The sequence below is a fragment of the Gouania willdenowi genome, chromosome 1 (genome assembly GCF_900634775.1).
Source record: "Gouania willdenowi chromosome 1, fGouWil2.1, whole genome shotgun sequence".
Taxonomy (NCBI): Eukaryota; Metazoa; Chordata; class Actinopteri; order Blenniiformes; family Gobiesocidae; genus Gouania; species Gouania willdenowi.
The window spans coordinates 8,017,796-8,040,378 of record NC_041044.1 but is presented as its reverse complement, the minus strand read 5'-3'; the positions used below and the strand labels follow the sequence as shown (position 1 = coordinate 8,040,378).

General features: G+C 36.3%; 1 protein-coding gene across 1 annotated transcript in view; it reads right to left on the bottom strand.

Annotated features, from left to right (window-relative positions):
• LOC114462791 (A.superbus venom factor 2-like) overlaps positions 1 to 21,751 on the bottom strand; it is a 71,184-nt gene extending 49,433 nt beyond the window's left edge. The window contains exons 1-17 of the mRNA XM_028445829.1: positions 21,675 to 21,751; positions 17,704 to 17,893; positions 16,691 to 16,856; positions 16,521 to 16,591; positions 15,783 to 15,874; positions 12,356 to 12,438; positions 10,323 to 10,410; positions 10,093 to 10,195; positions 9,134 to 9,248; positions 7,951 to 8,066; positions 7,714 to 7,857; positions 6,979 to 7,194; positions 6,701 to 6,904; positions 5,740 to 5,895; positions 5,509 to 5,638; positions 3,710 to 3,778; positions 2,652 to 2,963 (exon numbers count right to left, since the gene is read on the bottom strand). Coding sequence (XP_028301630.1) covers positions 2,652 to 2,963; positions 3,710 to 3,778; positions 5,509 to 5,638; positions 5,740 to 5,895; positions 6,701 to 6,904; positions 6,979 to 7,194; positions 7,714 to 7,857; positions 7,951 to 8,066; positions 9,134 to 9,248; positions 10,093 to 10,195; positions 10,323 to 10,410; positions 12,356 to 12,438; positions 15,783 to 15,874; positions 16,521 to 16,591; positions 16,691 to 16,856; positions 17,704 to 17,893; positions 21,675 to 21,751 — 2,332 coding nt within the window. The remainder of the gene's footprint in view (positions 1 to 2,651; positions 2,964 to 3,709; positions 3,779 to 5,508; positions 5,639 to 5,739; positions 5,896 to 6,700; positions 6,905 to 6,978; positions 7,195 to 7,713; positions 7,858 to 7,950; positions 8,067 to 9,133; positions 9,249 to 10,092; positions 10,196 to 10,322; positions 10,411 to 12,355; positions 12,439 to 15,782; positions 15,875 to 16,520; positions 16,592 to 16,690; positions 16,857 to 17,703; positions 17,894 to 21,674) is intronic.
• Positions 21,752 to 22,583: the final 832 nt, after the last annotated feature.

Below are 22,583 nucleotides of genomic sequence, written 5' to 3'. Positions count from 1 at the left end.
CACCAAAGCGTTTGTTGTCCCCTTTAAGTTGATGCCCTTAAAGGGGACATATCATGGTTTTAAATCCTTCCTTTTTACATATAAATCATACAGTTGTGGTCTATATAAAGTGGAACTGCAATGCTTGGGTCTGAATTCCTCATTATTATAGCTCCACAGAATCCTTTTCTACCCTTTTCTGATGTGCTTCTGAGAGCAACTCGTTTTGGTGCTGTCTCTTTAAATACAAATGAGGCACTTCATACCCCGCCCCCTCTTCAGGTGACACTCGGTTCAACTCCACCCTGCTCGGCCATTTTTGTAGTTTGATAGAAGAGATACGACTATGTAGCGACGCATAAACTTTTTATTCAGAGGTTATTTACAAAATGTCAACAACAGAAGACTTGTCCATCCAGCCTTACATGTTCAAGCCAGAGTCTGACCTGGCGGAGCGAGATGAAAATGAAGATGATGAACCTGCAGAACCCTAACAAGTGAGCTAACACAAGCACCGAGCTAACGCTAGCGCCAAGCTAACGTCACAAAATGCATTTTAATAGTCTTTTCAAAGACAAAAACGGCAAAATGAAATGACTAATGAAAACTTTAGACTTAAATTAAATCACGTAGGCCATATCATCAAGGATCTAAAACGAGCACACAGCGCTAACATATGAATACGGTACAACTGCTAATGCTAACAAAACAATGACAGGGACGTCTTATCATCACACTTTTTAGCGTTATTTACAGCTTACCGAAGTGCTCTGTTCATCGTCTCCAAAGATAGAAGGAATTGAACCCTCAATCAGACAAAGTCTTTCGGCAAATCCTTCTTTATACTGGCGGAGGTTGCAGAAGCAGTCATCCTTGAAGTGCTTCGCGCACACAAAAATGACCTTACCCACAGATGTGGGTACATTTCTGTGAAAAATAAAACTCAACCAGGCACTTTGAAAAGGTTCTGATGCTGGGAGACGTTGTAATGAAGCGTGTGGGTTACTACATCCAACAACCAAACATTTTGACTTATCCTCTCGTAACTTCGGCATCCTTGAGCTTGGACTACAAAATAAAAGTGAGAAATAAAAATGGCGGATTGCTCGAAGTGTTGGACCTGGAGTTGATGTACTAATTTGGCAGTTCCGCTGCAAATACTGTGATGTAATAGTTCAAAAAACGTAATAGAGAATAGAAAAATCAAAACAGATTGAAAAATATGAGCAAAACAGAATATAAAGATATCTACGGAGCACCTGAAGAGACTAATTTGATTTTTTCTGTACTTCTAAGCACTCTAAATATACAACAAAATGCATTTAAGGGCTAAAAAAGTGGATTTAGCATGATATGTCCCCTTTAATCAAGCAGATTATGAAGGGAAGAAGATCAGTGATTTTGACACCACCGACACAAAGCATTTCTTTGAAACTATGAATCTGCCACAAACATACTTCAGAATTCCTCCAGCAGATGTCAACAAATCCACAGTTGCGAGATAGACTTTCTAAGTAACATTTTTATGAAAGTTTCAGTTTGTTTTTGCAGAACAAAACCACACATTATTCCAATATGCCTTTTTTATTTGGCTCGCTGTTATAGTACGGAGAATGTTTTAAGTGTCTTGTGCAACCTCTAAATGCAAATTAATTTGCATAAAACTTGGACTGAAATAATTTGACCTGACATGGAACCAAATGCAGGGTTCCAAATTCCACAGCTGCCCTGGGGCAGACTGACAGAAGCTTGGCTGCCATTTCGCGCCTACGGCCCCTCTGACCACCACCAACATTCATGGACAATACATACGAGGCAATGGAGGTAAAGTGCCTTGCCCAAGGACACAACAACAATGACGACCCACTCAACTACTGAGCCACGGTGGGGAATCTAACTAACCATAATATATACATATATATATATATATATATATATATATATATATATATATAAGTGAAAAACTGTTACATTCTCACACCATGTGTGGTGTATGACAGGTGGAAAGAAAGAGAAGGAAATTTTCAATTTCTTGCCAATCTTCTTACAAAACTTTCTTAACAATAAATATCATTAACACAAAACAAAAGGCCTACACACAAAAAGTAATGAGAAGCCTAAAAATGTTGCAGAAATTAAAAGACAAGTAAATTATTAGACTGCATTAAATTTGTGACTGGAAAAAAAATGTAATGTGGAACTAAAGTGTAAAAATAATGATTTACGTTGTCATGTAGGCTACTTCACATGGAGCGAAACAATAAACAAACTTTCAATAGCTGACTTAAAAAATGAATTTTTGTCTTTTTTCCTTGAGCTTTTTGTCACAGATTGTAAACAATGTTTTGTCATTTCCTGTATTTTTGACTGCTGCACGTTTACAAATGTTTTTATGCAGGTGATTAGTTTAATTTAGTTTTTGATTCATTCATGAAATATAATGTTACTTGTTCCTTGTTAGTTCAATAAATTTGAAAATGTGATATTTGTCAAGATTCTTTATGGAGCAATGGGCGTAGGGGCGGGGCTTGAAAGTTTACCTTTGTTCAAAGTGGGGAATGGCCAACAAAGTTTGAGAACCACTGGGTTTAGATGAAATATTTACTGTATCTTGTTGGAAAATAAATATATTTGTTTTTGAAACGCAGGAAAAGACAAGATATGGAACTCACTGAAAGAAGGACTCCTTGATCGAGGAGATACTTGCACACGGTCAACACGATGTATGTGGGGTATGTGATGGGAGGAGAAGGTGGGGACTGCCGTAATGGTGGGGATGGGCGTGGTCATGGGTGGTAGAGTGGTGGGGATCCTTGTATCATACACCTGGCCTCTGTAGTGTGCACAGCAGTAGCGGAAAGCCAGGATGCATTCTGCCCCCTCAGTGATGTAGAGGGAGCGTCGTGTGCAGGAATATGGCATTGGGATCGTTTTGAGGCCGTCTCGACAACAACGACGCTGCAGTTCCTCCTTGTAGTGATTCTCTGGGACACGAGTGAGGGAAAAATAAGTTATAAGTGCCATAAAACACAGTGACTGTACAAAATATATATTACTGGTAATTCATTTGTTGTGGGACAAGGAACAGGTGATTACATTTTGGTGATGTTCTGGCTACCAAAAAAAAAAAAAAAAAAGAAATATATATATATATAATCCATTCATTTTCCCATCCACACTGTGGAACTTCTTGTAACACAGCTCATTGTTGACAGGTAGTCATAGTAATCCTGAGTTTACCCCTACTTTCTTAGTAGTAGAAGTGCTGTAATACAAAGTAAGTGTTTGTTGTCAAAAACATGATGCTGGTGTCAAATTACAATGAGTTACATATACAGCAGTTTAAAGTCATTCCAACTTGGTATCTAAGGATATTTTATTCCTACTTTTTGTATAAAGAATGACTACAAAATACTGCAACTTTATTCAATGGTAACAATATATTTCCTTGGTATAATCTATATTGTCAGATTGGGGCGTCATTTATTCAGGTGATCAGTTTGAATTTTAATGTGTGTCCTTCACTGACTCGTCCAGAAACTCGTTATTTGAATTTTTAGCTTTTTTTCCTCATTCTTCTGTTTTGTTTCCTAATAACTAGATTTTTTAATTACACTAATTGTAGTAACCCTCCTCCCCCTGCTATGAAAAACTACTTTAATGATGGTGTTTAATAATCGCCTCTCAGTGATGAAGTTTATGTAAAATCTCTCCATTTTAACACACTTACCCAATTGCGCTTTTTGTTGTAACCGTTCAGCCGAGCGCCGACTCCTGGAGGTTCCGGGACACTGCATGACTAATGAGAAAAAAATAAATAGACATTAAAAATAGGATAGGCGATTTTTGAAAGCTAGCATGATTTTGAATGTAGCCTCCCCGACTCCGCCTCTACCCTCCTCCCCTCTCTGCTGTAGAAGAGGAGCTCAGTTCATCGCTTGTGTTGTATAAAAACGTTGTTGTCTCATGTCTCATTCAGCCGTAAATAAACAATAAACTTTACCATTATATATGTTAAAAATCATGACCAAAAACTCTGTTTTAACTCTGTCAGCAGTGACAAACTTTCAGTGTGAGCTCGTGCATGCGAAGGGTCGAGAACGAGCAGGGAGACAGGGAGACGTGATTGGTTAAAAATACAGTTCCTTTTTTTCCATTGGTCGACGTTATTACAGATTTACAGCTGCTACAGATGATGGCTTTTCTTTGTTCCTTTATCAGAGCACATAAGACCTTAATTTCTGTCAGGTCATAAAGACAATTTCAACCAAAAACTTAAAAAGTGTACCTGGAGAAAATCGCATAAGCTAACTTTAAATAGTATTTTTATTGTTTGAAAAAAAGAATGAAAAAAAAGGGGGAAAAGAAAATGTGTCTTTAACACTTTATAATGAGAGTAAAAATGTAAGATTTCTTTTCAAGAAGTTTTTGATTTTGAGTTGTGTCTTAAATATTAAATACTTCGTTCATGGATTTGCTATCTGACATGGAACTTTTGCTAATTATTCAGTTTTTGATCAGTAGAATAAAATTTGAAGCTTCGTGTTTTACACATGGTTCTGGTTCGTTTAAATCATTTTTTAAATTTTATTCAGAGTCTCCTGTTTGTATTTTAGCCATGTTGTAGGTGTATTATTATTAGTTATGATATTAATAATTATAAATATCAATTTTATCAATTGTATTTTCATAATAATTTTACAATTAATTACCATTTTTAATGCTACATTATTGAATGTACTGTATATGTTGCTGTGAGTCGTTTTGTGATTGTTTCTATATTGAAAAAGTGCAATAAAAATACATTTTATTTTCTTAGTACTGTGAATGTCCACTTAATAACCTCTGTAGAGTTAAAGAATAGTAGGTCCCAACCCAAGATGCATAAACTTGATCAAGATGTATAATCAGTTTGAACTATTTTAACAGAAATACACAGCAGTGTATTTCTGAGCATTTCTCAACTCTATGACATGATTCAATATTGAGAGCTTTTCTACACACCTACAGCCCACCTGCAGTAACTCCACATCATGGCAAGGATGACAATGATTTGAAAACCACACAAGTAGAATAATATTCCTCACAAAATTTTTGTAATACATAAAATATGAATAAATGTTGAATGAACATGAATAATTGTTCATTTGTCTGTAATTTTGGCTCTTCACCTTTAAGACATCCGACTCATTCCTAGCTTGTTTGTTTGGTCACAACTTGAAGTGTTTATGTCTAATTTTAACCATGACTATTAAATTGATTACTGAGATTGATTGTCCATTTCAACACTGTCACTCACATTCTAATCTACAGTATAGATCCACAACCATAAAAGTGCAAAGTACACATTTTATATTTAACAGTAAAGGATGCCTAATTACTAGAAATCACAGAAAACATGTATTTAAACAATGTGTTATGACAGAAATATCTAGAAGTGAACTTGGAGGTGTTTTAACTTATCATTCTGCAAAATTAACTTGTCTTTTAAAATGTCTTATCTGTTTGTTCAGTTTAAACAGTAGATACCATTTCTGTTGACTGTCTTGAGGCCGCCATTGGAGGAGTAAAACAGCCCCGCATCTGTAAACACAGCCAGAGCATCTCGGCCTCCTCCGTGTGTGCATCCAATGTCTCCGTGCTCTACTGTATTCCAAATCTGAAAGAAAACATATATTTTTTCCTTTTTATTCTCAATGATCTTATAGCATATACACACACAACACACACACACACACACACACACACACACACACACACCTTTTTCTGTGTCAGTTTTTCTTTGTTGAGAAGATACACAGCATTGTCCACAGCCACCAGGCTGACCTTTGACCCTGGCTCACCTCTGATTTGAAAAGAGAAGGATTTGCCTGGTTTGTAGTCCGCGACTTCTCCGTCCACAGGACCCACTTTCAGCTGAAAGAGAGGCAAGATTGTGTGGCATAAATATCGACAGTACAGATGAACCGGGGCCCAGACGAGGTCAGGGGCCCATGAAGGGAGAAAAAAAAAGCAGCTGAGCAGAATTGCCACAGGCCCCTGCTCTGATTTTGTGAATGGAATTGCTTGGGCTGGGTTGGTAAAGTAAATGTAAAGTCTATGTAAACGGGTCAAACTCATTCCTACAACTGACCTGAGGCTATGCAAGTAGACATTGTACTCAAATGATGCATTTACTGCCTACTCGTTTTTTGGACAAATCCCTACAGACTAAACAATCTTTGTTTTCTTCTTCTGATCAAAAAAAGGGAAAGAAAAGAAAAAGAAAAAAAAAAAGGAAATTTCTTTCAAATAAATGGTCTTCCATTGTCCATGAAGCTCTGGACCAATGAAATCACCATTTACTGCTGCTGCTGCTGTGATAAACACAGCTGAATCAGTGTGTGTGTTTACGCCTGTAAAACTGCTTCTTTTTAAGAGTGCTCTGAAAGTCACTTTTCATTGGGCTAAAACTCCAGAAAACAGGCGACTTTGGGAAAATAAACCGCAAATACTATGTTGTTGGGGGTCTTAGAACAATTAGAGATGGGTGAAAAATAGCATAATACTGGACATTTAATTCCACCAAATATTCTTTCAAAAAAATTCAAAGTTGAAAAGGTTGTTGAGATTCTTTGCTATTATTAGCATTATTTGTGGCTTTTACCCAGGTACTAACCCAAGAGGAAGCCAACAACAGTGAAAGTAAAAACACTGTTATTGTTATTTTCAGAACACTCACCTCTCCAATGCAGGAGTCCACCACATCTATCCAAACCGAGTCGGATACTACTTCCTCTCGTCCTATCCAGTGGATACTGTAGAATGCCACAAAGCGAAATGACGGCATCATGTCTGGAGTTACCATCAGCGCCACAAAAGTGAAGGTGTCCTCACTGCTCACATCCAAACGCTTCGCAGTGATAATTTTTCCTTTACTGATCACCTGGTAAGTAAAGAACGACTGTAAATGTTTTATAGTTCAAGAAGTTAAAAGCTAATTTGGTGTCCCGGCATTACCAGGTATGTGATGTGTTTGATGAGACTTCTGTGTGTCTTCTCTTTACATGAGATGATGAGTTTAAAGGATACTCGGTCTCCTTTTGACACCATGTTTGATCCAGTGGAAATGTACAGGTAGTTTTGGTTGTTCTGGTCAAAGGTCTCATAGGGCTGAACCGTGACCTGGTGTTTGGCCTGTTGCTCCGGTCTCAGGCCAGCCTGTGCTGTCTCAGCCTAAAAAAAAGACAAATGACATCACATACCATAATTGCATATACAGAGGCAGCAAAAAGAAAAGGGTCTGGTTGAGCTTTTATAATTGAATAGGTCACAAACTTTTAGCACAGCAGGTCCGATCTGAGGGCCACATGATCAACATTTACATTAGCATTTAGAATAATGACCGATCTGAACATTAACACGGGAAAGAACAAATTATGTGAATTTTTCTGTAATTTGTAAATTAGTACGTTTTTGTATTTTCTGTATTTTTGTTGGCATTTTGTGCATCTTTAGAGTCATTTTGTATATGTGTTGTTGTTTTGTGTGTGTTTTATTTCGGGATTCATATTCAAACTTCTTCAATTACAAGCTTGTGGGGATTTTTCTTTCAGGGGATGCACAAAATTATGCCGAGGGCTGCATGTGGTCCTCAGGCCACCAGTTGCCCATGTCTGGTATAGGTTTCGTAAACTATACTGTATGTTGGGGAGAACCATCAACTACATTGATTTAGCAGCTTCTCATACTTACAGTGATGGTTTGTGCCTGCAGTGCTTTGGGCATAAGGATGCTGACTCTGATTTTCCCTGAATAAACAATTTCAGGTTTTTTCAGAAACTTCACATTAACAGGGACGTTACTGGCCGGGGAGCCGTCATGGTGGTTAACCTGAATCTGAAGCAAAAGGATGCAAACTCACACTTTCTCAATTTAATTTCATTAACAAATTGTATTGTGTGATGGATGAAAATAAAGACTGATTGTTACTGTGAAGTCCAGATGGAGACCTGGCTTGAAGTACTTTGGCATATCTTTGAGGAGCAACACATATGGAGACTCCACGATTTTAATACCTGACTTTTCAGCCTCAACCAGATCACTTCCTAAACAGGGGGAAAGAGTATCAGGTGAAAAAAAATCATTAATTCTTGAATTAAAAAATATAAAAATACTTACAGGAACAGGAAATTACATTTAATTGCTTTAGTACATACTTTCCCTCAAGGTTACACTGGGGTATTCACAGATTACACAACATGTCTAATGAAACACTGCTGTTTGAATACAACATTTTGCAGTTTTCGTAGGCTGTGATGAAAAGAACTGAGTAAAGTCCACTGATACATGGATGAACTTGTTCGTACACACAGATGATAGTTAATGTTTCTACTGGGGAATTTTATTTTGATCATCATTTAAAGGGGACCAGCCTTTCCTGACTTCATAAACTGCTTGGGAATAAAAGGTAATTTTGAGCCCATTGTTCAATACACATTGTTTTATTCCTTAGCGATGGAAATGTTGCCATTCTTTATGGGGACACTAGTTAAAGCCAGTCAGATTTAGATATTTGATTGTTTATTACACAACGTCCAGTGACTAGAAACAACTACAGTACATAAGGAAAACTGCAAAATTGGCCATTGCTTAAAACCACTTGGAGAACTTTTAGAAGTGACTCATGTTTTTAATTTGGTGTTGAGCATTTTGGAAACAAAACAGTCAAAAGTCCCCAAACAGTGACTGTGTGAACCTGAACAGATGAATGTCAACATAACATTCTACTGACCAGCACACAAATCGATTTGCGTGTTTTTGCATGTGTGTGTGTGTTTGTGTGTGTGTGTGCGTTATACATTTGTTAATATAGATGGATGGATGTATGATGGATTAATTGATGAATTAATCAATGGATGGGTGGATGGATTAATGGTTGGATAAATTAATTAATGGATGGATGAATTAATGGATGGACGAATGGAAGGATGGATTGATGATAGATGGATGGATGATGGATGAATGAATGGGTGGATGGATGGATGAATATATGAAAGGAGGGATGGGTAGTTGGATGGATAGATGAATTAATAGATGGAGGGATGAAAGGGGTAGTCTGCGTCTGCGATGCAACATTGTTCTGCTTAGATTCCCTTGGATTCGACATGTTTACCTGTTTTGGTGAGCACGGAGGCCCTGACATACAAAGAGTTTCCCACTAAAGATCTAATATTGGGGTATGCCATCTTCAGCTCATCCATGCTCAGTTTCACAACCCCACCATTCAACTGAAGGAGACAGAAAGACTCAGATTTAGTCTCTGGAATAAGATGAACAATAAATATCCAAAACATAATCTCGTCAAGATGTATTGCAGCTTTAAAAACATTTTTTTTAAATGTCAAAACTCTAAAAAGAAAAACCTTTCCTGAAGTGACCCCTACAGCTCTAAAAAAACCTATATCAAGTATATAGCTGCAAAAAACTCAAAGAAATGATATTTAGTTGCTTCCATAAATGTTTCGACCCCTTTCCTTCTTTTGTCACATTACAGCTACTAATGGTAATGTATATTTTTAGGATTTCTCCGTAGCAGGTTGTGTTTCTAGTCAAGACAAAATATCATGCTGGTAAATCTTGGCTTAAAATTTGTCTGGCGGCCTTGACTCATCCACTGATGTAACACAGGTTCTTCACTCATTGCTGGGTTGTAAGTACAAAAAATACAAACAAACAATTCTACACCAACAAAAATCTGTCACATGACTTTTGGCACTATTTCTCTACCTTGCAGATCCATACACGATTAGCATTTTAACTCTATAACTAAAGCTCTCTTTACCAATACTTTATTAATGTAATATAAATTTATACTGGCTTGAAATATATCAATGCAGCACCATATGTGTGTTTGTGGACATTTCTTGGTCAATACTGTCCCATATATACATACATTGTTAAAGGATTTAACCTGCAAACAGCAGTGGAAATAACATCAATCTACATAAGTGCTTTTAACCAGTTTATGATACTTTTGACTCTGAGGGTGCTGTTATACATTAAAGATGATTATTTCTTTGACTTATAGAACCTATTAGAACCGCAGAACCTGGTGAAAGTGACTAAACTTACCTCTGACGTCTTCTTTACTGAGGGCAATCTAATCATCTCTTTGTTCATCTTCACCCCAAACACTACGAACGCTGTCCCTTGCACTGGTTTCCCATACAGATACCTGAAAATGAATAAAAGCTTTTCTGTTATTCATCTCTTCTCACACCTAATTACCTTTCACAAAGAATTCCATGTTGATGCCTCTGGAGATGCATGATGCTGTTTATTAGTGTGTGTATTTAACAAACCTGGCAGATACTTCAACTGCAAACTCTTTGTCATCCAGGCTGAGGAAAGTTGCTTTAGGTGTCAACGTAACATTGAAGGCAGGCAGCACTGAAACAACACACCTCATTAGGAAAAGTATGTGTGACTTCTTTTCCAAAAGCAAATTTGTCCCAAAGGAATCTTAGTCCCTTATTAATAAAAAGCCTTTTGAACATAACCTGGATCGCCCATCAGTGATATCAAGCATAGTTAAGCTCTACTAGTGTTCAATTTCAGTTTACTAGTGAAGCTAAACATGTCACTAGTACTATACTGCTAAAGTACTGCATTAGGTCTACTGGTAGTAAAAGTGAATCTTTTGGCTGTACTAGTACTACAGGTTGACTAAAAACAGTCTTCTAGTAGCAAGATTTTGAGTGCACTAGTAAACAGAAATTATGTTCTACAAATAAGGGTTTTTGACACGCTAGCACATGAGGAGACCTTACTAGTCTTGCCATAAACACTAAAGAGTCATATTTAGTGTTTAAATAGTCATATTTAGTGTTTATGGCAAGCTGTTTGAGAATAAATTCGATAGCAGTGATATCAACCATTATTAAGCTCTACTAGTGCACAATTTTGGAGTACATGTACTAAATTTTTGCCTACTACTGCATGAGTAGACTTTACTAGTGAAGCAAAATGTGTCACGAGTAAGCATCATATGCTAATAAAGGGGTGGGAAAAGTACATTCAGGCCTACCAATGGCTTTTAAAAGTATTAAAATGGACTTGATTTATATAGCGATTTATCCCCACACTGAAGCAGTCTCAAAGCGCTTTACATATCAGCTCATTCACCCAATCACTCTCACATTCACACACCAGTGGGACAGGACTGCCATGCAAGGTGCTAGTCAACCACTGGGAGCAACTTAGGGGTCAGTGTCTTGCCCAAGGACACTTCAACACAGTCAGGTACTGGGATCGAACACCCAACCTCTCGATCAGAAGACAACCCACTACCACCTGATCCACAACCAATCAGGGAGCTGGGTTTTGTTCTCCTACTTGCTCAAGTCAGCATCCAATGTGAACATTTAAAAATCAAAGTAAAAGGCACTCTTTTTCTCTACTGCATATGATTGAGAGGGAGATTTTTGGTCATGTTGTTGTTGATGTAATATGTTTGTTGATGATTTTAAATAGGTTTTTTTTGTCGCCGACTTTAATGTTTTTATTTATTTTAAGCCGTTGCCCTTTTTGATCATGTAAAGCACATTGAGTTGTCTTGTGTATGAAATGCGCTTTACAAATACATTTGCCTTGCCTTACTTTATTTGCATTAAGTCCACTAGTCCAACTAGTGGATCTTTTGGCTTTGCTTGTACTACTAGTTGACTGAAAGCAGTCTACTAGTACTACTAGTAATATATGTTGAGTGTACTAGCAGTACTAATAAACAAATAGGGGTTTTTATTGCAATAGTGCGCGAGTACCATAAGCAAAATCGTCTACTAGTAGACAATTTTGTGTTACTAGTAGACTTAAAATACGTTACTAGTAAAAGTTCAAAGCTTTACTAGAAAAGACTCACTGGTAGTGCAAGTAGACCTAATGCAACTGAAGTAGGAGTGATTACAACCCAATCCCTCTCCCTGGTTGTAATATTTTTGAAAGCCAAAGGCGAGCCTGAATTAGCCTTTCCCTGTCCCCATTAATGAGGTCTACTAGTAGTACTAATGAACAGTTTTGGTCTACTAGTAGTACTTTTTGCTTCACTAGTAAAGTCTACTCGTGCACTAGTAAACCAAATATGAGTGAATGTACTCCAATTTTGAGTACTAGTAGTGCTTAACTATGGTTAGTATCACTGATTAAATGAATGTCCGTACCCTTTTCCTTTTGTTTATATGAACACTTTCACTGTCCACACCCCTAGATACACATTTAGTTTCAGTTTAATTCACTCACTATAATTCATACAAATGATATCTGTAAACAGTGAAAATGATATTCCAACAAAAAAAGCTCCACATGCTCACACACTTTAAAGAAACTATTGACCTACCATATTTTTTTACTTCAAACTGGGAGGTGAATGTGTTTTGCTGCCAGTGGTCAAACCTTGCAGTCAGTACCCATAATCCTTCACTGCAAAACAATCAGTGAAGGTACCGAAAAGGTCAAAACAAAGATCCTGTGTCTCCTATGATCATTAAAGGAAATCATACATTCAGTTATAACAAGATGCATGTGTTGGCTTTGTGGGTTTATTTTCACTTTACAATTAGGTTATTATCTGATTATTGTGATTTTCTCTATTTTTATCAACATGTTCTGTCTTTCACACCAGGCTGTCCCAGTTTCAACTCATTCACCTGATTCCCATTCATGCCTGTGCATCCCAGTGGTTTTATTTCAGTGTGTTACTTATTGAATCCCGAATCCTGTGATTCCTGTCTCCCTCACTGTTGGATTTGGTTGACCTGATTACTCTCAGCTTGGACTTTGTTTTGAGTACTAACTACTATTTGCACAATTCTGTCAATTTGCCTTGAATCAACACTGGAAAATCCCAGAGCAGCTTGTAACTTTGTCTTCATTCTACACTAATTCTGCTCCCTGTTACATTAAAACACCAAAGGTTTATTATGGATTTTAATTCAACTTGTAACAATCATGGTTAATGGGGAAAGTGGCAATTACTACCAGCAAAATCATATTAATGAGCTTGCTATTTCATTAGAGCAGTTAACATAAAATCTCAACATTTTCTTTTTATACTTACATTAAAAGGTTTAATTAAATGATTCAAGGAATTTCAAAAGAAAGTTCCAGTCTTTGTCTACAACTTTTTAGCTTTTTCTGTAAACAACACCAACACAATGCATCATGCTGTGATATGACATTACTATTCTTACAAAAACAAAATATCTTATGCCTCATGTCCATTATTGTGAAGCTAATTTATTTTATTAATTATTCTTCAATATAATGGAAGCTTGAATGAACGTAATGGTATAGGAACATAGCTGTGTGATAACATTTCCGAAAAATGTCAGTATGAAAATTAGGCAATAATAATATGTAGGTTAAATAACTGTATGACACCTTTATTTGTTATTTTTTGCTCTGTGAAGTGTGTCTTTTCGCTGGTTATCATCACATTTCGACTAATATAACAGAAGAACAACTCTCTGAGTGCATCTAAAATGTCTTTGCAAACAGTTGCATTGACTATGGCACACACCAGCCGATGGAATTCCTGCCAAAACCATCAGTGACTGTGGAAACTTAACACTAGACCTCATAAAGCTTGGATTCCTCTTTCAGACTCTGGGAAATTAAATGCTAATTTGAAACCATAAAAATAGGATTTTGGACCATAGAGAAACAGTCCAGTCCTTTCTTTTCTTAACCCAGGCACTCCTCTGACGCTGTCTCTGGGAGCTTGATTACAGCAACTGGACACAAGTAGTCGTCCACCTATAATTCAGTTGTTTATTCCCTCCCAAGACACTCCTCAACATCAATCAACCTGATTTAACCAATAACAGGGATTCTTTATTTTACTAATGTGCCACACAATAGTTGACCCTTGAAGCATTAAATCCACAACATTTTTGAAAGGACAGTTCTTTACAATCTTCTCAAGGCTGCAATGAACCTTTGTGCATGTGCACCTTTTCCAAATTGTCTCCCAGTTAATGTTCTTAGAAGCAGCACTCTGGGACCTACCAGCTTTTTTGCGATGGAATTTTCTGGCTTGTCAACAAACTTGTTTTTGGATCAGTCTTAAAGCTGCTATCCGGAGTTTCTGAGAGAACATTTCAATGTCCTGCCCTCTACTTCCTCCCCCGCCTCTGCCAATCTACCAGAAGCTACGCCTCTACATTTGGGCACACGCATTGCAAAACATAACAAAGTCGCATAACTACAAAAACTACACATTTATTGTTAGAGTGCCATAACTTTTGATTAAAACATGTTTATTGCCTGTCCATGAGAAATGTCGCCAAATCCTGGTCTGTTCAGAATCCTTTTAAAAGCAGCAAGTCCCTCCCCCTTTGAAAAGCAGCTCTGAGATAAATTCTGTTGAGGTCACGAAGACATTTATTCACAAGCTTTGTCCCTGAATTTTTCTTTTGTCTTGTAGTAGAAGCTTTATACATTGGCAATCGTGGAATGGGTCACTTTGGAGTTTCGGAGCGCGGCCCCATGCACAATTTACGTAGCTCGTGCATTCACTTTGATTGACAGTCCTCGCATCAGGAAGTAAAAGCCTATTAGCTAGGCGCACTAGGCAATCGTTTCCATTTATATAGGGGTCTATAGGACGAAGGAGGGACTTATATACATTAATGTATGTGAGTGACCACCGGCAGTAGACCATAGTAAAAGACTAGTTACTGTATGTATTTTTTCTTATTTCAAAAGAATCATACATAAACAGATTTCTCAGAAACTCCAGATATCAGCTTTAAGTAAGATTATAATTTTCCAAGGAACTCAATTTTTTGGTTTTTAATTGATGTAAGCAATATTCATCAAGATTAAAAATCTAAATGCCTGAATGAATCTATGAATTATCAAGTTTCCCTTCTATCATCTCAGTGATATTCCATCTCATTGAGATGTACCTGTATATCATAGCCCCGTGATGGGCAACTTCAAAATATGACTAACTGATCTGAGGGCCACATTATCCACATTCATGTCAACATTTGGAATAATGACCAACCTGAGCTTTAATACACATGAGAAAAAATGCTTTGTGTGTTTTTGTAGTTGTTTTGTATTTTTCTTCCTTTCATTTTTGTATTTTCTTGTTCTTGTTTTGTGTATTTTTCAATTCAATTTAATCAAATTCGAAGAACATTATTTTTCCGTCAGTAACTTCTCTTGTGCCAGAGCATCTGTGCATATACTGTACACACAATTACATGCCAAGCAACATAAAAAAATAAACACAAGCAATACACCTTACACACAACGCATCTGACATACCTGAATAGCAGATAAAGGAGTTACTAAAAATGTAGGATTCAAAATTGTTTCTGTAATATATGATTTTTTAGTTGTTTTGTATATTTTCATTGCAGTTTTGTCTGTTTTTAATCATTGTGTGTGTTATTGGAGACATTTTGTGCATTTTTGTTGCCATTTTGTGTATTTTTCTGTTATATTGTTTTTGTGCTTTTGCGGCTCACTCAAAATTAGATTGAGGGCCAAATGTGGCCCCCGTTCCACCAGTTGCAAATGCCTGAAGTAACCTGTATGTATGCAATATAATGTCTGGCATAGATATGGTTTTCCTTTCCTATTTTTTTTAGCTTTACATAGTTTGGTTGTTCTACCATCAACTTAGTTGCACCAAGTATTTAAGCACAGTGTGTACATCAATGAACATGGTAGTTGCCTCTAAAAAGCCATAATGCCAAAAGAATAATCAAATGACTTTTCACTTTGCTGTTAAAAATGAAAGATGGTCTTACTTTGCTACTTCAGAGAGAACAAACGTATCAGTGGAAACACCATCAGTGGCTCTGGTTCGAGAGATTTCCTTGACTACCACGCCGTCTGGATTCTAAACACATGGACACACACGTTATTTGGGTTGAACCAACCACAGTTAATAAAACGACTTATGAGCATTGGATGAATATTGAACCTGGAACATTTGAGGCATTATAAAATCTTGTTTTGCCTTGTGATACACTAGTTTAAAGCACATTAAAAACCAGCTGCTGTTGCACATTACAGCCTTGGATTAAACAATTTGACTAAAATCATGACATATAAAAGTAGCGACCTCCGTGTGCAGCACACACGAGTAGCCATGATGATGTAGCATAGTAGCGTGACTAATATGTTACAGATTTGGAAGCATCCTATTTGATGGAATCTGTTAATAAGTAAGAGAGCTTTGTTAAGATACATCAGATTATTCAAAAGGAATCAGATTGTATGCTGCATAATTTCCTTTATTTTAACATTTACTGATTTTATGCTCATTTTAATGTTTTTTATTTTTCTCTGCTTTGTTTTTATCTCTGATCCTATCTTATTTGTCATTCTTTCAACTGTTTTATTAAATTACTTCTTCTGGTCTCTAAGCCTTTTAATAATTTTACCTTTTGTCAACTTTATCAAAACTCTGTGAAGCACTTTGGACCACATTTCATACAATTTGTAAAAAATGTTTGATTGATTGATTGATTAATCACGTTTACCTGGATGTCTATTGTGATAGATGCATCTAAAGCCTTGAAGTTCAGGGAGGACACGAAGGCTCTGAAACGCACTGCACAGTAGAAGAAAAACAGAATAATCAATCTGAGAGAACTCAAAGATAAAAGCAGAACCAGGTTAACTCCTCTGCTTTGACATTTTTTAATCTCACCAGTATCTCCGGGGTTGTAAATGGGTTTGTCTGTTGAAAGGAAGATGTAACCCGAGTGAAAGGACACCATCAGTAGACTCTCTTCACTGTATAAATCCTCAAACTCCACTTTCAGGTTCACAAATTTGTTGTTTTTCTCGTCACGAGCCAAACCATCTGAGGGAAGCTGGAATAAAATAAGATGTTAGGATAATTAAAGTACAGGATATGTTTTCCATCTGAGATGCTTGTTTAGTTGAGATCGGAGGTTGTCAAGTGCTCAAATGTTTCCAAATGTCTTGTAATGCATGGATCCAACTAGTGATCGACCGATTCATCGGCCGGATAATTTAATTGGCCGATTTTTGCGTGTTTTACGTGTATCAGCATCAATACAACTGCGATACAGTGCTCAGACTGGTACCATTGAACAACATTTCCTTTCAATGTGTGACCTTGACCTTTGCTCAAGGTCATATTTAAGGTCAATGTCAGTCTTCTGTTTTTCATGCACTCAATTTTATTGGAAAAAAGAACAAACTTGTCAACAAATCCAGATACAGGTTGTCATTTATGCCATTTTTTTCAAATTCTCCTTGCGAATACAGGTCTCGCCTAGTTTAATTTGCTTTTTCATTTGAGGAACACCAGGCCCTCCTAAACCCCTAAATGTGTCTTGAATATTGGCTCCCTAATGTTTAATCTACAAATTCAATAAAATATACAAAATAAAGTATGAAAATACATAAAACGACACCAAAAATACACTTACATGACTCCAAAAACACAAAATAACTCCAAAAATACAAAAAATCAGAACAGAACAGAACAAAAACATTGTGGTCATTATTTTAATCTAAATTCTAACATGTTGGAAATGTGGCCCTCAGATCAAACAATCACACCTTTTGTGGCCCTGTTGTGATAAAAGTTGTCCATCTCCTTTCTACAATGCTCATTGTATTTAAATGAAATATATACATTACTGACACCTGTAACAATAAAACAAGTACAAGTAGTGAATGCTGACTCACCTGTATGGACTTGAGAGCGTAATATTGGTTTTCCGTATTGAGTATGACCGATTCCTGGAGCAACGTGGTGGATCTGGTGAAGTCCTGGATGGAGATGGATACAGTGATGGGTGCTGACAGACCCTCGGCCTGTACGTAGATATTCTCTGGGTTGTCCGTCCTTAGCAGGTCTGGGGCCAGCAGGACAAACCTGCAGTAAATATAAATAAAAAGAACAATCATAATATGTTTTGGATAAATGAAAAAAACAAGAAAAGCAGTGAGATCAGTGCTTTGCATGCGTCAAGATCAAAGATGGGGAACTGGTGGCCCGGGGGCCACATGAGGCCCTCTGGTTAATTTTATGCAATCCCCAAAAGAAAAACACGTTCTAAGAAATTGGAAGGACTATGAAACCCAACACAGTACACAAAATAACTCCAAAAACACACCAAATGACAACAAAAGAACACAAAGCGACAGAAAAATACACAAATTACATTTCAGCAATACAAAATTACTTTAAAAATACACAAAGCAACCATCCCTGCTCTAGATGGATAATATAGATAATGATTTACAGTGAATGTAGATAATTACAAACAGCAAATTTGTAATAATCCATTGTCCACTGTACCTTGGTCGAGTATTAATCATCTCAATTGGTTCTAGTGTTAGATGGATGCTAATAATGGACAAGAAAAATATGACATTAACAGATACAGTTGAAATCAATTGTCAGTCACATGACATAATTCTGATTAAAGTTAAAAACATGAACTTGATTAGGACATTGTGTGTTTACATTTGCATCCTATTAAGTTCTAGCTTATTCACAGTTAATACAATGAATGATGGATAAGATTTAAGGTATTACTGGTTCTGACTGAAAAATATAAAAAAAATACACAATAATACGCCATTGTGTGGCTATTTGGACAAATGATTGCTAATCATTAGAGATGGACGATATTATTATTAGGTTATATTTGCCATAAAAGGTAATATTGATTGACATAAGTATTGTTTTTCGGCTGACATTTTATCCCTCGTGTCTGTATTTGTTTACTTTTCTTGGAAAAAAAGATCACTTGAATGCATTGCATATTTGTGACGCCCACCATCCCTTCCTAAAATGTTTTTATAGCACAGGTAAAAGGACAGGTTTAAACAGTCACAGACACAAATGCTGTTTTTTGGCCAGATTGTGTATCAGAGACTTTTTATTCTATAGGACGCCAAATGTATAAACTTGGTCGCTGTTTTATAGTTTGAGCATTTAAGTTAAACCACTTTGCTTTATTTCTAAACATTATACTTTCCACTTGGCGAGCAATTTAACATTTAGATTTACATTTAACATTTAGATTTAGACAGTGCTCAATTTGTAAATCATCAGGTCCCGGTGTCACGGTCTGAGTTTACCTCCGTACTGAGACTGTCTTCAATTTCAGTACGTGACTGCTACGTACTGAGATGTACAGCTGCTGGATTAGCCATGCACAGAGATTGTTGTACTCATTTAAAAAAAATGCTTAAAACACCACGTCAGTCGACCATCGATAAAAATAAAAAAAAAATTATTGTCATGATCAGATCTATATGAATACAGCTTATTATTGAAAAGTTACATTATATTCACTGTTATTTATTGCAATGTATTAGGGATGTAACGATTCACTCAACTCCCGATACGATTCGATTCACGACACTGGGTTCACGATACGATTCTCTCACGATTTATTTTACAAAATGAGACTGTAGACAAATGACTGAAAAACTATTCAAAACAATGCAATTTAACTAAAAATAAATCTTGAATGAAATAAATAAAGGAATAATACAAATTAAGAAGAAGCCTATTAATTTAAATTCTGGTTCTATAGTAAACAATGCAAAACTGCGTAATAGTTATTTTTCTTTTTAAAAGTACAACTGAAAATGTATTTTGTGCCTTAACAATTGGACTTGAACCAGTCTGCACTGTATTTACGTAAGATATTTGTTTGGACCAGGAGAGGGCGCTGGTAACCCAGTGGTCGGTTGGGATGCAGCTATTCTGTGCAGTGAAGAAGAGATGCTATGCTAGCAGACAGAGCTAATAGATAAAACGTGACTTTTACAGATATTCAAGTAATATTACAGATATTATTTCGGCGCTAAAGGGGTAAGGAATCATTTATGAACATGTTTAAGAGTAGAAGGCGGCCAGAAAGAAAGTAGTAGCAGATTCCGCCCGCCGCCTCAGCATTTGGACAAGAGAAGGATAAATATATATAAATAAAATATTACATTTTCAGAAAATCGATATGAACCGTGATACCTATGAATCGTTTTTAACTGCCTTACGTTTAATCGTTACATCCCTACAATGTAAATTATAATCATGTTATTTTGGAAAATAAATTACCCTTCACCATGAAGAAGATTATCCTGTTTATCCTTTCTTTGAGGCGTTGGACCCTGTCCTGCCTTGTATATTGAGCAGTTGTACATTTTTCCCCAAGAAAAGGAGCCATTCAGCACTCATCAAATAACATTAGCTTTGAAATTGAATTTTCTTACCTTTAAAAAAAAACAGCCATGGAGAACTTTGTATCCTCGCAACTTTTTTTTACATATTTCACAGCCCAGGCCTGCCTTTGTTTTCATAAGCCTAGAGTCGCAGCTCATCTTGGCTTGTAACCGAGATAGTTCTCCTCCCATGTCTGTTGGAGGCAGCTTCTCCTGCATTAGCAGCTTTGCTACAGGTGCTGCTACTCGCTATGCTAACTACTGCCGTGCTGCTGCTGCTCCGCGATTTCCACAGAAGCAACCTTTACCTCAGGCTTAGCTTCACTTGTTAGCTTAAAAAAGCTCTTTAAAACTAACTGCCTTTTTGTTAGCCATGTTCTACCGTCTTCCAAGCTGACAAGACACAACTTTTGTGGAAAATTACGTTTTAGATGTGGCGTGGGCGTGGCTAGACTTTCCTCTCTGTTCCTCACTCATACTCTGTTCTTATATTCAATTTTGTGTGTACACTGACATTTCCAATGATTTCAACTCAATAAAAGACACAGCTATGCAAATATACTTCAAAATTTAATCAAAACACCTAAAAGCAAATGAAGTGCTGGAAAACATAAAAATAAAAATGAGGTGCTGGATCCAATCAAATAAGTGCGGTCAAAATATAAACTCTAGATTTAGACTACATTTAGATTTAAATTCAACATTTACATTTAACATTTAGATTTAACATTTACATTTAGATTTAACATTCACATTTAGATTCAACATTTACATTTAACATTTAGATTTAACATTTAGATTTAACATTTACATTTAACATTCACATTTAGATTCAACATTTACATTTAACATTTATATATACCATTTATCATTTAGATTTAAATTTAACATTTAAAATTTACATCTAACATTCACATTTAACATTTAGATTTAGATTCAACGTTTACATTTAACATTTAGATATAACAGCAAGTTATACAGAACTTGTTGTTTTATATTAATTTATTTCTCAAATGAAATAAAAATGAGTTAAATATCGGGAAAGTGAACTAAATGTTCAAAATACAGTATGTCAGCTATGAAATAGTGTTCCAGTTTTTACATTCGACATCCCATAATATACAGTGTGTATTGAGCATGGAGTAACTGATCAATCACACTTATCAACAGTTTGTCCTATCACATTAAAGTATATGCATAGATGTGTCCCTTTATAAGATAAAGACTTCTGATATTGATTTATATTATAACTAATCTGGTGAATGGCTTGTGTAGACACTTACCTATGCATATCCCAAAAAGTGTCAATATCGCTAAACCTGGGAAAAAAGTATATTATTAACTGAAGATGGAATAATAAAGGTAAACTGGTAAATCAATGTTGAGCAGGCAAACCTGTCTCTCCACGATTGTCTGAAAGAAAAAACACAGTTTTTCATAAGGAAACAACCTTAAAACAGCAACATGTAGAGACATACCTTCTCATATTAAACTGTGCCTTAGAATGGCAGAGCAGCATCAGGAAGAAGATGCTGTGAAGCCTCCATTGAATCATGATGACTGTGGAGACTCAATGAGCGGCTATCTGCTGCTTTAACAGACACAAACCTCTCCTCACGTTTTCAGTCACTGTCGACTGAAGTCACTGTCAGTCACTTATATTTGATCTGGCACTAAACAAAGTTCATTGATCTGTGTTTTCAGGCATCACTCCTCCCCAAATGACTCAGTTATGTTGATCTAACCCAGTGGCTCTCAAACTGTGGGGAGCATTTTACCTGTTTCAATAAAGGTTGTCTGTATCATATTGTATAATTTGAATATTATAATTATTATTATTATTATTATTATCTCTCCTACTTTATTTTCTACTACTGTAATGTGTGTGTATCTGATCCCTATTTTTTTAACAGTCTTTTACTTAATTATACACTTATTTAATGTTTATTCTTTCTTTTGTCTTTGTTAAACGTTTTATTGTTTTATTTGTGATTTTTTTTTTCTTCTTCTCTGTTCTGTAACATAAGCAATTTCCCCTGGGATTAATAAAATAATTCTGATTCTGATTTTTTAATGCAAGACCCTGAAAATGATTAATACTTTAAAGGCGACGTGGCAGAAACAGTTTGAGAACCACTGATTTAACCTGAAATATGACCCTCAAAGAACAATAGGCTTTAATAGGAGGAAATATGTTATGAAACCCTGAAACGTTGAAAAGCTAACATGATTTGAGCTAGCCAGACCTTCTCTAAGCTCCACCCCCTCCTGTACGCCTCAGTCAGGACTCCGTCCTAAGCCACGCCCCCACAAGCTTGAACGTAAATCTGAAATAAAAATAAATCTCCCCAAAGCAAAACAAATAGTGAACCCATCCATCCATCCAT